The following is a 17,240-nucleotide window of genomic DNA, read 5'->3' as shown; positions in this document are numbered from 1 at the left end:
TTATTCATGGGTTGATTCACAGAGACACTAGAAATTAAGGGATTTTTCAGGCCTTTTGTGCAGGTTTACAGGTTATTAATGAGTTATTAATGGAAAAGTTCCTGACTCCCTGAATTTTACATTCAATTAGAAAGTAAGCAGTCAGACATTAAAGGGTGTTTAAGGTGTTTTTGATGGGGTCTCCTCCATTAATAACTCCCTTATCTCATTTTAAGGGGATTTTGCATGAATTAAGGGGTGAATTTATGTAAATGTAAGGGTATTTTAAGGGATTACTGTTATTTGTATAGCCCTGTTGTTTCATCTGCATGTGTATATGTGTATGGTGTGCAAGTATGTTGATACTGGGTGTGTGTGTGTGTGTGTGTGTATATACATTGCGCTTGTGCACATGTACCCATAGTGTTTATAGGACCATGCAAGTGTACATAAGTGTACATTGTCTGTTTGTAGTCCGTGTGTGTGTGTGTGTGTGTGTGTGTGTGTGTGTGTGTGTGTGTGTGTGTGTGTGTGTGTGTGTGTGTGTGTGTGTGTGCGTGTGTGTACGTGTGTGTTGGTTGGGTGGGTGTATGGGTGCATCTTATTTTTGTTGTATGTGAAATAAGTGAAATAAGTCTAAACAGGCAGGCTATGTAATACAGACTTTCTCCCTCCGATCCACCAGATGGCGTTGATGAGCTCGAAAGCGGCTTGAGCAGGAGAGCTGCGTCAAGATGCTGAAGTTAGCTAGAACCAAACCGGATACAAGGCCCTTTTGCCTTCAAAATAAAAGCGTAAATTGTTGTTTTTTTTAATTCTTTTTTTATTTTATTGAAAGAATACAGCAATATAATACAAAAAGGTAAAGATAATGACAGACATACAATAAAAACATTTTTTATAATTGATGTAAAGAAAAATAATAGTAAGGGGAGATACACAGATTTACTCAAATTACACATAGACCTTATATAAATTACAAATATTAATAGTTCTAATGGCCTTTTTGTTATGAGAGAAATAAACAAAATCAATGTGAACACTCATTTCCTTCAAGAACACACAAAATTCAGGCTTTCTGCTGGTAAATTTACATTTGTGGATATGGAATGTGGTTAAAATTAAAATTATATTAATAAGGCTATAAGCGTAAAATGTGTCTTGGAAAAAGGAATGAGTATGTATTAGGGTGCACAGAATAGCAAGAATCGTAACTGGAATAGATTAAAATGGGCTTCTACAGGATAGTAGACGTAAGGGTGGTGTTTGGGGATTTGTTAGTATGTTTTTGGCAGCCATATATGGCCATTAGCGTGAATATTTGCTGAGAAAATGACAATTTGCAAACAGCAGCAGTCGTATTTTAATATACTCCAGATTCCTCTTTAAATGCATTCTTTCATTTCACATCTCTATTTTGTAGTAGTAAAAAAATGTTTGTCACCTATTCGCCAATACGGCTTTTATTTTGAAGGTTGTAACCGGAACTGTTATTCTTATTTTAAGTAACTTGACACCGGTGAAGCAATTATACAATTGGTTTCACAATCTGCCAGTTGCCAGTTGACCATGCTGAGGTTCTCCAGTAAAACACCATGTATTTGCCTCCAAATCTGTCACATTACAAACACACAACTCAATGGGATGAGTGCGCAGGGGAGCAGATATCTCTCTAACCAGGTAACTCCATACGACATGACGCAGAACGGCTCATAACATCTGCCTGGCTAATGTTAGCTAGTTAACGCTAGCTAACTGTAGGTCGCTGTGTCAGTGTATTCATAACTGAATATTACTGGTACCTGTGACGTTATGCTGTATTAACTCGTGCATTAACGTTTATCAATTTCAGCTGAGGGGCTTTTCTCGCTGTGTGAGGGTTCCTCCGTCAGCTAAACACACACCGCATCCCACCGTCTCTCAACTTCCATGTAAAGTAAGTTGGCTGTCGCGATATTCAGTTCTCTGGATGGAGAGAACTGGTCGCCTAACTCCATTTAAAAATGTGGCAATTTCATATTTCCTTGTTTATCGGCTAAAGTAGATACCACATAGAATATGAGTTATGTGCTTTTATGAACCGAGAGAGGCTTCTGGCAACTTCGGCATACATATAATCCACCAAGCAGCTTTTACTTTGATAGAATGTCAACTTTTAGAACTGGTTCACGCTGCTTCACTGCTGGTTCACACTGTGTTTAGATGGAACAAGACTGCAGGAATTACAGGCGAACAGTTAAACCGGTTGAAGTGTTATTCAAATATGTGCTGCGTGGTTATATGTGCCAAAATTACCTGTGGAACTTATGTAACGAATCAGAAAATGTTTTTGGTTATGTTTTAGGAGAGAGAAATCATGAATATGAGGGAGTTTGTGTCTCACAGGAAGGACAACCTGGATTTACACTGTTTATAGCTCTGATAATCAATCATTCATGTATTCATATAACCTCTATTGTATATTGTACTGCATATCTTGTGCAGTAACTGTGCTGTCCTTGTCTTTCTCTGTCAGGGCTTTGAGAGCAGAGTTAATGGTGATGGATGGAAGAGGAAGATCCACCTGACATCCTCCATACTGCTAGAACAGATTCCTGTACAGACAAGGTGCCTACATCCACCACACTCTGCCAACCAGTAATCCCTTAAAGTAGCCTTAGAATTACATGAATTCACCCCTTAATTCATGCAAAATCCCCTTAAAATGAGTTAAGGGAGTTATTAATGGAGGAGACCCCATCAAAACCACCTTAAACACCCCTTAATGTTTGACTGCTTACTTTCTAATTTAATGTAAAATTCAGGGAGACAGGAACTTTCCATTAATAACTCATTAATAACCCTGTAAACCTGCACAAAAGGCCTGAAAAATCCCTTAATTACTAGTGTCTCTGTGAACCAACCCATGAATAAATCCCTCATAAGCTATGTTATCTTTGATGGATAATTAATGTTTATGTAATGTTTCTAGACAAACAACCAGCCCACACTCACTTCAGTTGTTTAGGGCAGTGGTTCTCAACATGGGGTCCGGGGACCACCAGGGGGTCCTTGAGGGGGTTCCAGGGGGTCCCCAGCAAATGGATGAATTATTAAACTTCACCATTATTTCATTTACAAGAAGTTAACACAATTAGAGAATGTAGAAGAATGACTGTTTTGATCTTTCACTGTTATCTCTCTACCTACAATACAGATAGTCATGGAATTCTGGACAAAATCATATCTAACAATAAAATATTGTCAGATTTGGGTCCGAGAGACAAAATTGAATCAAATGGAGGTCCGTGGCCCTAATGTGAACTGCATTTGGGGTCCTTGATATGAGAAAGGTTGAGAATCACTGGTTTAGGAGGGAGCTGGGATGGAAGCACAGTAGGAGAGTAGATGATGACAGAAATATGATGTTTGGGGTGAACTGTTCCTTTAATCGGCATGCTGGTGTCCACAGTGAGCTGTCAGAGCCACTGTATGAGAAGCTGGCTGAGGAGACGCTGGACGCTCTGGCTGATTACTTTGAAGACCTGACGGACCAGTCCTTCACCGGAGCGGACTATGATGTCGTCTTCGCTGTAAGTCTTTCACTCCACTTCACAAGTCACCACAACCCAAGTCAGTCAAGTCCCAAGTCACCAGAACCCAAGTCAAGTAAAGTCCCAAGTCACCAGAACCCAAGTCAAGTAAAGTCCCGTGGAAGTTAACTGGGGCAGTAAAATAAATCTGAGTGAGTCATCTTTGCGTTTCTGTAGTTTATTGTACGTGTAAGGATCTTGGTTTTGTTTTTTTTATTTGTTTTTTTTTCTACTGTGGAAGTTAATGGAGAAAAACGGGGGCAGGAAAACAAATCCGAGTGAGTCATCTTTGCCTTTCTGTAGATGTATTGTAAATGTAAGGATCTTCGGGTTTTTTAACTATGGAAATTAATGGAGAAAAATGGGGAAGGGAAAATATTTCAGAGTGCGTTTCTGTTGATGTATTGTAAATGTGAGGAGGACCTTTTTTTTTTCTTCCTATGGGACTTCATGGAGAAAAACAGGGGCAGGAAAATATGTCAGAGTGAGCCCTCTTTCCATGGAGATAGTAACAGTAAACTGAGTTGTTCATAGTTAAATATCTTTGATTTTTTATTATGGGAGTGGAATGACACCCTCAGTCCCTCATGTTTTCACCTTGCTGCTAGCAGAAAAGGCTTTGGCAGCTGGGAAGACCCTACCGTTAACCACCTTAAGTGATACAGAGGGCACAGGTCACCATGTGAAAAGATCATTGATTGATGATTGATGTGTTCTCTAATCACCGGCAGGCCCAGGACACTAAAGCCCAGATCAATAGATATTTACATCTGCGCAGTGTGCATAAACATATGGACCTATTAGCACACAGTGCCTTTCCACAGTCCAGCCTGCATGCAGGAGTTCAAAATGTAAAGAGACTGAGAATCATCACAGTCATCATTGTGCTGCTCAGTGGGATGTTTTTGGGAAATATATTACATGAGCCATTGATGTAGGCAAGTGCTGCTATAGGCTATATACTTAGTGCCGTGGTTCTGGTCCTTGCTGGTTTCTATCTCACCAGCTAGTTAAATGCATTCACCTTGCAGCCCAGGTGTAGATTAGTCCCTGAATAGATGGGGCACTGCTTCCTGAGGACCAGGACCATGACTGAGACTTGAGTCACAACTTTCATTGCTTGAGACTTGACTTGATGCATGAAGAGAAGACTTGAGATTTGACTTGACTTGGGTTCTGGTGACTTGGGACTTGACTCTGACTTGTACTCTGATGACTTGAAAAGGTTTCTAAAGTCTTGACTTGAGATCTTGTGTTTGTGTAAATGACTTGGATTGAAAGTGATGAGACTTGTTCCGGCAGACGACTGAATTTAAATTATGTTTTCTGAATTTGTATGGAATGATTGACTTTATTGAAGTTGAAACTGATTATAGAAATCAAACTCATGATGATCTTACCTTGCCTTGATTCCCTTGTACTGTGTATCATCATCCTCAGCACAAACCCCAGAACACCACAGCAATAGACTCATTTTCACTGAACATCGGCGTTCAGCAAACTCCCCAAAGGATCTTGACTATTATTTATATTTGATTGGTTTTCTCGATTTATTTCTGTTTCTTTTTTTTTGCGCACATGATATTGACTTGCAGGTGAAATTGTGTAAATTAGAGGTAGCTCTTAATGTCATTGATCCCACATGGTAGTAAAATACCTGCACATAACTGAATTACATGGGCATTTACAAATATAACATGCATACAATCTAAAACTAGGTAAAACACAATAAACAAAAATGATACATATTAAGATGCAGTAAAAGAACACCTATTAAAAAGCACATCAGTATTAGATTGCAAATGTAGGCAGTATGAAAAGGTTCCAGAGGGTTATGGTTGATTGATTAAGATGCAGAGGAAGGGTATGGGATATTTTTCGTGTCTTCTGATTTGTGTACGGGTTTGTAAGTTTGTTAGTGTTTCTTGTATTTTTGGGGGTTTTCTCTGGCTGGAGGTAGCCATGTTAGGAAGAGGCGGCGGCCACACTGATCCATCAGAAACCAGACGGGATTATTGACAGATAGATTTTTTTATCCGTTGGTTTGTTTTGGAGCGTCAACATGGTGGTGAGGCAGAAGTACAGGAAAGTAACGCTTTGCCCAAAACGGTGATACTTCATAGAAGAAAGAAGAAACAGACTCTAGTGAATAAATTAAAGAAGAAACTGACCTGGAAAACCTCTAGTCATCCCAACGTTATACCAGGCTTTCTCTGTTTTATCTCTGTTTTGGTCGGGCTGTTGTATCTGTGTTCGCCGCTATTTTTTCCAAAACAAACGTAGGAACGCCTCTGATTGGGTAAACGGATGGTGACGAATACATCCATCCAGAAAAAGTTCAAAGTTCAGTTTCTGTCCGTCAAAATGCACGGAAATCTGACGGAGACGGACGCATCATCTGTCCGTTGTCCTATCCAGACAACGGACAGCTCTCACCTCCACTAACCTAACCTCCCACTAAGGAGGTTATATTTTCGGTGCCGTTTGTTTGTTTGTTTGTCTGTCAGCAGGATTACGGAAAAACTGCTGGCCCGATTTTCATGAAACTTGGTGGAAGGGTGTAGCATGGGCCAAGGAAGAACCCATAAAATTTTGGCACGGATCCGGATCCGACTCACGAACAAGCAATAATAGCACGAACCTTGGCGGAGGTCTGCGCTCTCCGAGTGCCCTTCTAGTTGAAAATGAATTGAAATGAACGGAGACGGACAGACACAATGGATCAACGTGGCCGCATCCTCCACTGCCAGCGTTGCATCTCCCTGCTCCACAGAGTGTGCTGACTTTTGAATGGATACACCAGAAAACAATCAATTCAACTTTATTCCAATGAGGGAGAACGCATGCGTCAGCCATTGAGAATTGAAACTCTGTGATTTTTTTCGCATGGACGCAGCCATCGGAACACAACACGAACGCAAAGTGAGCAGTGGAGCATCTTTCAGTGCTGGTAAAGGAATCATTCCTTCGATGCCTGACGCCCGATGGCTCTAGTGGAGCAGGACCGTTAGGCATGGTTAGGCGTCGATCACTAAGGAGGGGTAGTGGAAGTGTCTGTAAGGCTATACTCTATGCTGTACCTGCTCTTTTGTATTAGCTGTACTAGCTATGTGGTTTGTTGTGCTGTAAGTGAGCTGTCACAAGGGTGGCAAACTCAAGAGTTGGTGGGCGGAAGTATCCTTTATAGGTACTCCAGCTCTTTTTAACCACCTTAAAAAGAACAAATGCGAGTTGACTTTGGTTGTTAATGTGTTCCGTTATCAACATGCTGTCAGTCTGCTGCTCAGGTGCTGTATATACTCTTGGGTTAAAGTATGTGCCAAGTTACTGTGGCATATAGGCATCTCATTCCTGATTCCTGCTACACACTCCAACTTTGTCTACAATGGCATTGTAATGGCAGCACACTTTCTGATGGGAAATGGTACACAGGGATTGGTCAAAAGCAGTGTGACTTTACAAAATTTCCAATAAGGAGGAAGGAAAGTTCATTGTTCATTCTCCAAGACTCTGTGTGTTTGTGTGTGTGTGAGTGTGTGTGCATACCCCATTAGCTTTCTCTGCTCCAGAAAGTCTTTTCAGGCGAGGCCAGTTGTTTTGCCGTTCAGCCTCGTTGCCATATTGATTTCTTGCCCAGCAGAGTCGACGCAATTAGGGCTTCTCCAGCCGGTGGCAGATAGCCCTCGTTTAGCTGGCAGGCAAGTCGGCTTAAAAAACACAAGGCGGTCTGGAGTTATGGGCAGAGAAACACTTCTCCACCTCTGATCCGCTCTGACCCAGAACAGAAGGGAATCATTTTTCAAGAAGAGAGACGACAAGGGAGCGAGAGGCCACTTCCAAGTGGTCAGGCACTGTCAGTCATGGCAGTATTTTAACTAGGGATGGGCACGGGTCTTCTGACTTCTGACATCCAGATAGATTCTGGGTAATGAACAATATAATTACTAAAAATATTTATTAGCCTCAGTCAAATCTGTATTTAACCAAAACAAGACAGAACCTTATATGAGTCATGCATCCTACCTGAACAAAATCCACTCCAGTGGTGGCAGAGGGATGAAAACTGTTTCAAGAGACTTTGTTTCCTTGCCAAACAGGACCTTGGCATTCCTGCCAGGCTTGGGCCAATATTCAATATCATCGAATATGGGGATATTTCGTAATTATCGCGATATTTCACACTTTCACGCGATTTCGATTATCGGTGGATGATTGTGTTAAATTTAAGGCTGGGTATTGGGAAGGACCTAACGATACGATACGTATCACGATACGTATCAAGATACATTGCAATACGATACATATTGCGATACATTGCAATACTCTACATCATTTACTGAAAATTTAAAAATAGAGCTGAAAATACAACTTGCTGTGTACATCACATTATATTGATAACTCAGCGGACAGTCAAAACTATTTAATTCAAAGGGATTTGAGGGAAATTTAAGGACATTTTAAATCAGTTTAAAACATGAATTATTTTTTTTTATGTATCGATACGAGGGGCTGGAAAATCGATAAAGTATCATGGAAAAAAATATTGCAATACTCAGCTGTATCGATTTTTTTGCACAGCCCTAGTTGAATTCTGAGATTAAATCTTTTTTTTCTTTACTTCACAAACGGGCACAAACCGTAAACTAGTGTAGTGATATTTTCCCTTTCTTTTGGGTCTGATCACCCCAATTGGAGTATTTTTAAGATGTTCTTTTGCTACTAGCTGTTGTCTGATTCAGATATTATGGGGAGCATGTAACTTGCTCACATTACAAGACGGGGTGACTGTGTATAAAATTAGATAATTTCGACTTTTCATTTTGACTTTACAATTCATGTAAATGCCCATCCCTAGTTTTAACATAAGGATGATCTCTTCATACGTCTCCAAACAGACATGATAAAGGAATGATGCACCTAATAACTTTACATGTATTGTTGAATTGACTTTGGAGTGCAATGTGTACATCACCCATTTCTTTCGATAGACTCCATTGTACATATGAAACATTTAGGCCTATGGACTCCATCAAAGAGCACTTTCTGTTCCCTATTTCCAGCAATGTATATACAATACTGCTCTTGAGTGCACCAGCTGAGCACTCAACAGCAGTATTGTAAGCTTTGTTATTTTCTTTGTTCCCTTATGGAAAGCTAAAGGATCTTACACAATTCATAAGTTCTCCCTTTCAGCTACATAAAGATTGACTCCAGCACTCCAGGAATGCGTTTCTTCTTAGTCACTGCCCCTACTCGTGATCCTGTTTTTTTTCTTCTATTTTTTATTTTTTTTATTAATAGACAAAAATAACAATACAACACAAAACACACAGAACTGACAGAAATATAAATATGTAGATAGATCAGAAAAGAGAAGAAAAATACTGTAAACATAGCAACTATAGAACAAAGTGTATCACAGCCCAGTTATGAACAAAAAACAAAAAATACAAACAAAAAGGTAAAGAAAGTCAGAGCTATGATCATATATGCATATACATATAAACTTACATAAGTTACATAAAAGAACAGAAAATAATAAAATATAATATAATACGCTCCATTTACAGTCTTTATAAATAAATAAATACATTTATAAATAAATTGTGACCCTGTTCTTGTCTTTATTGCCTTGTGGAATATTTTTTTTCTTTGAGCAACTGGCTCACCTCTGTCCAGGATGAATCCTTTGATTTTCTAGCACCATAAACTTGACTCAATAAAGTTTTCAGTTGTTAAAGAGTAACTGGCACAAAGACCAGCCAATAGCAGATGCCTAGTGCAGTACCTTACTTTTCAGCGTTAGGTGTCAGGCTTCACCACAGATTAGGGTTTGGGGTTCATTTAAGGCCCATTCACATCTAGAACGATAACTATAAAGATAACTATAACTATAAAAAGATTTAAATCGTTGTAAGTAAATAGAATGTCTGTGTTCACACTACAACTATAACTATAAAAACATCCAAAACGAAAACTATAACTATATTCTTGGTTGCAATTTTTCTGGCGGTAGAGGAAATGATAAAACATTTTCAACCAATCAAACTAAAGTTCTACAAAGAAGGGGTGGGAGAATTCAGTAGTTCATGGCAGTGATGGCATTGCTTGCCAAGGAACTGATGACAGAAGTCCAGAGGAACCCGGCGCTGTTTGACAAAGACCATCGCCTCTAAAAATGTTGAAAAGAAACGTGACAAACCGGTCGAGATCGGAACAGCTCTTGGGATTAGCGGTAAGGTGGTTTACTGACCTGGAAGCTAGTTAAATCGCTACCTTTTGCTAGCATGATGCTAAGAAAACAGCATAATCTCTTGGCCAACCTGACCGCAAATGCGCTATTATCCTATGTTTTTATAATATGACCGGGAGGGAACAACATGTGTCTCCAGTATCCTGTTGAAACCCCGTTTAGCCACGGTGACGTTCAGGTGTTTCTCTCAACACGGGCTACAAGAGACTTTACTCTTTGATCCACAGTAGATGTGGTGTGCAGTGCCACCTACTGGTAAAGAAATGAACAGCTTCACTTGGTGACCATTGGTACCATTAGCTCTCATATAAACAAAGCACAATAATGTTATGAAAGCGCCATAAAAGAGCATTATTATCTGCTATCTCCTCTCTCTTTTGCGGGCAATGCATGAACCCAAATCTTTCATTTTTTTTCTCGGAATATTCGTCGCCGATATCGTTGTAGTGTGAACGCTTGAGCAACAGCATATCGTTATAGTTTATAGTTATCTTTATAGTTGTCGCTCTAAGTGTGAATGGGCCTTTACTCTTTAAAGAGATGGAACATACAGTATTATGACATGCCCTACAAATTGATGTAATGTTGGATTGCATTGCCTGCTGTTTAGATGGACATATCAGCGGGGGGGAGAGTGACGGGGCTCTGTGTGTGTGTGTTGGTACGGCCTGGGTGGGTGTCACCTTGTCTTTATTGATGGTCCTATACTGTCAACAGCCGCACACCCTCCGTCTCAAGGCTTGATAACAGCTGCTGCCCTGTCTGTCCAGATGACTGATCGCCTGATAGATCATATCTTAGTGACAGATGATGCGATAGGGATTTGCATTTTATATTTACATTTTGGACATTCGGCTGATATATGGAATACCCCTGGCCCTGACCTCTGCACTCCTTACTATTGCTTGCTTGTGATTTTGCTGATCCAGTAATTGAACGTTATTGTACTTTTGCACTCATTAGGCTTGGTGTCAAATTCTGTATTGCGATACTGTTCCGCCAAAATATGTGGGGGGTATTTTATTTTATTTCTTGCAAATTACATCAAATTTCTAGAAATGTGATCTTATTATTCAAGCATTGGAGGAAACAATGGCCATTTGGTATAATTTGCTCATTCCTGCTGTTTCCAGATATTTGAAATAGCGGGAAATATTGCGATATTTGATAATATTGAATATCAGCCCAAGCCTATTTTCTACTTGAATAAAAATAGTTCCATGATGTAACCTTGACGTGATGTACAGCTGGACCTGTTACTACCAATGGCTTGCAGTTCATTGGCTAATCACGTTTACACAGTTGACTTCATCTAATGCCCTGTCCTGCAGATACATTACACTCTTCATCATATCTGTGGAACTTCCTTCAAGTCTAGATTGGTGACATGTGTGATCAGGTTTATGTATTGTGTGTGTGTGTGTGTGTGTGTGTGTGTCTTTGGGTCATCCCCTCTCCCCCCCCATAGTCTTTCCTGTTTCCCACTATTGTCATCACACCGGACCTGTCTTCCTGCCTGCCATTGGTGTGTTTGACTTTGCTGGCACCATCTGATTTCCTGTGGGACGTACACTGCGGAAAGATCTATGGAACTGTCTCAAGATCTCTGTTTATCTGTCTTTTATGTTTCTCTCTCTCCCTATTCTTCCTCTCTCTCTGTCTCCCTCTCTCGTCCCTGTCAGTTGCCCGTGAGAGGGTGATTAATAAAGCAGTTGAGTGTTTTTTTTTAAACCGGTGGTGGGACAGCGGCTGTCTCTGCAGGCGCTGACTGATTGGCCGGTGTTCCCGACTTGGCAGCTGACCCCCTTTTCAACCGCTCGCAGTAACATATGGGGCCATAAACAACACACGCAAACACACTGTAAATTGAAAAGAGCTCTCACTCGGCCGGCCAGCACTTTCAGGCTGAAAGCTACACTGTAATACCCAGTCGTATATACTCTATTAAAGAGGAACCCCATACCAAGACACTTTTTTTTAAATTGTGATCTGGTTTTAAGAAACAGCTCTAAACCCATTTTTATGATCTTAATCGTTATTATTAATTCCGCCTTTTTATTTTAACACCATTGTTATTAATTCATACTTCTTTTACTTGTTTTATATTTCTTATACTTGTTTTATGTTTTTTATATCTAGGATTTTTCTTTATTTTCAATTTATTTTATACTTGTACTTGTTTTATACTTTTTATATCTAGGATTGTTCTTTATTATTTTTAATTTATTTTATTATTATACCTGTTTTATATTGCTTTTTATATCTTAGGATTGTTTTTATCATTATTTATTGATTTTTATTGTTTCTCTTGTAAAGCACTTTGAGCTGCATTTTATGATATGAAAGGTGCTATATAAATAAAGTTTATTATTATCATTATTATTATTATTCTTACAACAATGCCGTATCTCTCACTAAACCCGGCTCAGTTCGCCCTCTAGTGGTTAAAATGAGCAGCTGGAGTTGTTTGTGTTCAGTTAGGATTTTCTGGCATTTGTGGCGCCCCCTATAGGTTAATTTTAAAATGCTGTTGCATAGATGCTTCATGAACCCTGCTCAACATTTGGAAGAAGTTTTATGATGACTGAACAAATGGCCAATGAATTATGGCCAATTTTGTGTTATTGTTTATCCGATTGAACCCGTTAATCGTGATATCGTGATAGGTCAGAAAATGAAAAGGTCTTAGGGGAAAAAAGTAAAAAAAAAAAAAAAAAGGCAGGTTAGCAAAATATCCATTATGGCACACTTTGGTACCTGTTGTGAAGCATACTGTCCTGTCCCAGTGGAAATGCCAAAAGAAGCATTTCCACAATACAGAATGGAATATTTCCTGCTTTTATTATATTCCAAAATAATACTCCCTCGTTGCTATAGCCAAGCGCAGCTCCATCTCTGTAACAAGGAAAGCATCATTAATTAGCAGCCGTTAATGAGCCCACCATGTAGCTCTGCAGAACCAGAGGTGAACTCCTAGCCGGGAGGACAAGGAGGATGAGAAGGAAGGAGAGTGGAGAGGAAGAGATGATGATTTTAGCATGAGATAACAGATTTTTATTTCTGACAGGAGAGGCAGAACTTAACAGCTACAGGAATTGCTTATCTAAGGTTTCGGTAGATGCTTGTGCGAGTCATACCATCTATTCATAGGATATTTGTCCTCAATCAAAGACATTACTAGATCCGAATAGGGCTGAACGATTTTGAAAAAATATCTAATTGCAATTATTTTGACTGATATTGCAATTGCGATATGATTTGCGATATTAGAGGTAATGATAATTTTTACATCATTATTCTCATTTTCATTGAAAAACGTATTCAAATGATTATGGTGTGATTTTTGCGGGGATCTGTACCAAACAAAGATGTTTTCTTAAGTCTGTAGAATATGATGTGTAGGCCAGGACATCTCTGCAGCACCACAATATTTCATTTTAAATGCTATTTTGACACATTTCACCTTTAACAAATATTGCGCCTCCTGCGATTTGAAAATTGCACTAGGCCATATTGCGATTTTGATAAAATTTCGATTAATTGTTCAGCCCTAGATCTGAACACGCAATACTATACAGGGTATCTGCAGGTCCTTAAAAACCTGAAAAAGTCTGAAATTATCTACATTTAAAATGTCTTAAATACAGTTTTGAGTTATTTTTTCTTTTCTTTTTTTATGTAATGACAGGTGTATTTTTTGATTAAGATTAATTTTTATGCAAGTAGGAAATTAGATAGAGGTATGGACAGATTCTTCACATTGAGTCATATTTAGTCGGGCCAGAGTTGTAAAGTAGGGCAAATAAAACAAGGCAAATGACATGAATTGTGTAGTTTCATTAAAACATGTGGATAGGACCAGCAGTAGTGTCGGGTTTATTTTCTTTGTTTGTATTACTTTATTTGCACTTGGTTGGTCACATTAAGTTTGATCCACGAGTGTGGAGTTAGATTAATACTTGGCAGGATTAATACAATATGATATGATAATACATGTTTTGTTTCCGTTGCATCTGCCTTAATACACAGTTGGTGTTCTTTTCCTTATGCTGACCATTGACAGTATAATTTTACAACTTGTATTTAATTTCAGTCGGAAATAGGCTGTTTTTGACAGATTCTTGCTTCCAGGCAGCATTAAAAAGAAACAAAAGGTCTTACAGAGTCAAAGGCTCTCTGCTGTATTTGCCGTGTCCTTCCCTTATTCCACAGTATCATCTCAATGTCTTGTATCCTCTCTTTTTCATCCACAGAGCGGTGTGCTGACAGTGAAGGTGGGCGGTGAGCACGGGACCTACGTCATTAACAAACAGACACCAAACAAACAGATCTGGCTTTCTTCTCCCACCAGGTAAGGCTGAAGAGTATCACCACAAAACAACCACTGTTGGAGTAAAGAGACAGATACACCAGATGTCCTTCTCCTTTAACTCATGAGTCTGTTTTAGTTTAGATTTGTATGATTGCAATTGCAAGGAGAGTGACTCTTCCTAAGAAATTAACAGTTCCTTTCTAGGAAATTATTAGGAAATTGCAGACCCAAAAAACAAAGCGTTACGTTAAATTCATATTTCACAGTTTGGTTTTTTTCATACAAGATGACAAGAAAGGAATAATCGACACAATTTCCACCATTATTCACAAAGAAATCCCTGTACACGCAGAGATTTGTATTCTTGGTCTTATTCCAGAAGCATTGGCCCTAAGAACTCATGAAAGTACGTTGGTAAACCTTTGCTTAATACAAGCGAAACGTCTTATTGCCAGACACTGGAGAAGTGTTTGCTGTCCATCTTTTGAAACTTTGGATTAATGAGCTTTCTTCTTGCATAGCTTACTTACACAATCAAACAAAAAAGTCATATTTTTCATGAAATATGGGATTCATTTCTTACATTTTTGGAATCAAGACCTGATATCCTAACTTCGTAAATTTGACATTTACCAAGTGAGACTGTACACCCTTTTTTTTTTTCTTTGTTTTTTTTTTTTTTTATTTATCTATTTATTTTTTCTCCCAAATTGAATATAAAAAAAAATAAAAATACATGTATGCATTTATGCATGTGGATATATGTGTATATGTATATAAGTAATTTATGTTCATTATTATTGTTATCATTTTGTAAACTATCATCATTGTTTTGGGTGTTGGGTGGGAGGGAGGAAAGTTGTTTTGAGGGAGACTTGAATGATGCAACCAACCCATTTTGGAAAAGTGATGTACCATGTTCAAAATCAATAAAGATATGTGATACAAAAAAAAAATCTGTTTTCCTTAGGTGGCTTAAAACGATGGTACTGTATATGAATATACTTTGTGTTTTTCAGCCCTGAACTTCATTCCTCCTCCTCCTCTTTTTTTTTTACAGCGGTCCGAAGCGTTACGGCTGGACGGGCGAGCGCTGGGTTTACTCTCACGACGGAGTCAGCCTCCACCAGCTGCTTTCCACAGAGTTCTCCATCATCTTCAACTTAAACATGGACCTGACCGACCTGCCCCACTCCTGATAACCCCACGCTTCCTAATGACTTCTGCCTCCAGTACTACTACTAAAGCACTGAGCCAATAGGAACCAAAGAGTACCACATTTTTTTTGTCCAGTAGCAGTCTAACTTGTATGAGAGCAGTTTGTATTTAATGACAATGATGGAGCTTTTTTTGTGTGGGTGGATGTATTATATATCTGTTACGTGATGATATTAGGTTTGGGCCGATATATCCCGATATTTTGTGAATATTGCGATATTTAAAAAAACCCCCAAAACAACATAATTTGTCTTTTTAATTCAAGTGGGTTCCCTTTCCCACAATCAGCCTGTTTTTATGGAAATAGCAGGAATGAGCAACTTACACCAAATGGCCGTTGTTTCATCCAGTGCTTGAATAGTAAGATCAAATTTCTAGGATGTTAATAATAAGAATTATTGTTATAGCCTAGAGATTTGCTGTCATTTGGAAGAAATTAAATACAATATCCCCCCCCCCAAAAAAACTTGAAAAAACTCCCCTGATAATATTGTATATCGCAATATTTTGACATTCTCATTTGAAACATATGAAAAGCCTTGAGATTCAATTTGTGGAATTCAGCCAGTGGGCGATCCTTCATTCACAATCACCAGAATCTCCAAAAAGTCGGTCTCCAAAATCCCAAACTCTTCATTTCTGCACTTTCCTCAGATTTCTCTCAGTACTCACTCTCCAAACCCTCCAGTCACTCACTCACCACAATCAATGAACACATGACCCTGTTTTATTACCCTTCGTCCTAATTGAGAATCGGGAATATTTTCTGTTTCACAAGGCCAATGCTGGTGCAATGGAGCCATTAGCTAGTGGAGGATATTTGCACTTCCTATTTCAAACTACCATCTACTATTCCATTTTCACATGGTGGGGTTGAAACACAAAGGAAAACTGATATACCAGATAAACCACTTTTAATGCACACAACGCCAATTGTGTTTGTCTCAGAATGTGTTCAGATATATTCCTTTGCCGTCTTATTGTAACTTAAATAATTTAACAATAAAACTATTAAAATGCTTTCTTGTAATATCAGTCTTGTTTGTATTTAAATTGAGTCTAGCACTTCTCTCTGGCTTTTGAAGGTAGCTTTAGCATTAGAAAAGTTGTGGCAGTAATTGTGAAATGATCAAATCAATGCATCAAAGTGCAGGATTTACTGTAGTTCACTTTTTGCATTTAACAACAATGCTAGTACAGAATTTCAGCCTGTCATACCTGTGTTTTGCAGATGCTGGACACCTCAGCCATATGTTAATTTTTCCAGCAGCATGTCACATTGTCAGCCACATAAATAGCTTTACTATTTCAATAATGAGGGAAGTTTCCATGGGAACGTGGGCTGTGGACACTGGTGTGGTTTATTCAACATGAAAATGATATGCAAACATAAAGAACAAGTTAAGGAAGGCATGGTTGAGATGAAATGTGATCATTTAAAACAGTGGTTCTCAACCTGGGGTCTGGGGACCAGACAGGGGGTCCTTCAGGGGGTTCCAGAGGGTCCCCAGCGAATTGATGAATTGTTAAACTTCACCATTATTTCATTTACAAGAAGTTAACACAATTAGAGAATGTAGAAGAATGACTGTTTTGATCATAGTTTCTCTGTTATCTCTCTACCTACAATACAGACAGTCATGGAATTCTGGACAAAATAATAATAACCTTTATTTGTATAGCACCTTTCATACACAACATGCAGCTCAAAGTGCTTTACATCAATAGAAGGCAGATAAAAGACAGATAAAAAGATAAAACTCATATAAAACAAGCAAAATACATTGCATTAAAAGAGTCAAATCAAGTAAAATAGAAAGATAACAGAACACAACAAATACTCCCACTTTTAGACAATAAAAATATTCTCAGATTTGGGTCCGAGAGGCAAAAACTCCTCAAATGG

The 17,240-nt window shown here is 38.7% G+C and overlaps 1 protein-coding gene across 1 annotated transcript; it reads left to right on the top strand.

Moving 5' to 3' along the window:
• Positions 1–1,530: 1,530 nt before the first annotated feature.
• Positions 1,531–16,348, top strand: fxn (frataxin). The gene is made up of 6 exons (XM_071512787.1): positions 1,531–1,659; positions 1,832–1,915; positions 2,495–2,586; positions 3,431–3,551; positions 14,058–14,155; positions 15,177–16,348. The coding sequence occupies exons 1-6, from the start codon at positions 1,549–1,551 to the stop codon at positions 15,313–15,315; spliced, it is 645 nt and encodes a 214-aa protein (XP_071368888.1). The 5' UTR covers positions 1,531–1,548; the 3' UTR covers positions 15,316–16,348.
• The last annotated feature ends 892 nt before the right edge of the window (positions 16,349–17,240 follow it).

Source organism: Centroberyx affinis, unplaced genomic scaffold (assembly GCF_046629955.1).
Source record: "Centroberyx affinis isolate AG114_WGS23_722 - 3 ecotype Tasmania unplaced genomic scaffold, CSIRO-AGI_Caff_v1 ptg006533l_1, whole genome shotgun sequence".
In the NCBI taxonomy this organism is placed as follows: domain Eukaryota; kingdom Metazoa; phylum Chordata; class Actinopteri; order Beryciformes; family Berycidae; genus Centroberyx; species Centroberyx affinis.
Note: the sequence above shows the minus strand (reverse complement) of the source record. Positions and strands in the feature narration are given on the sequence as shown.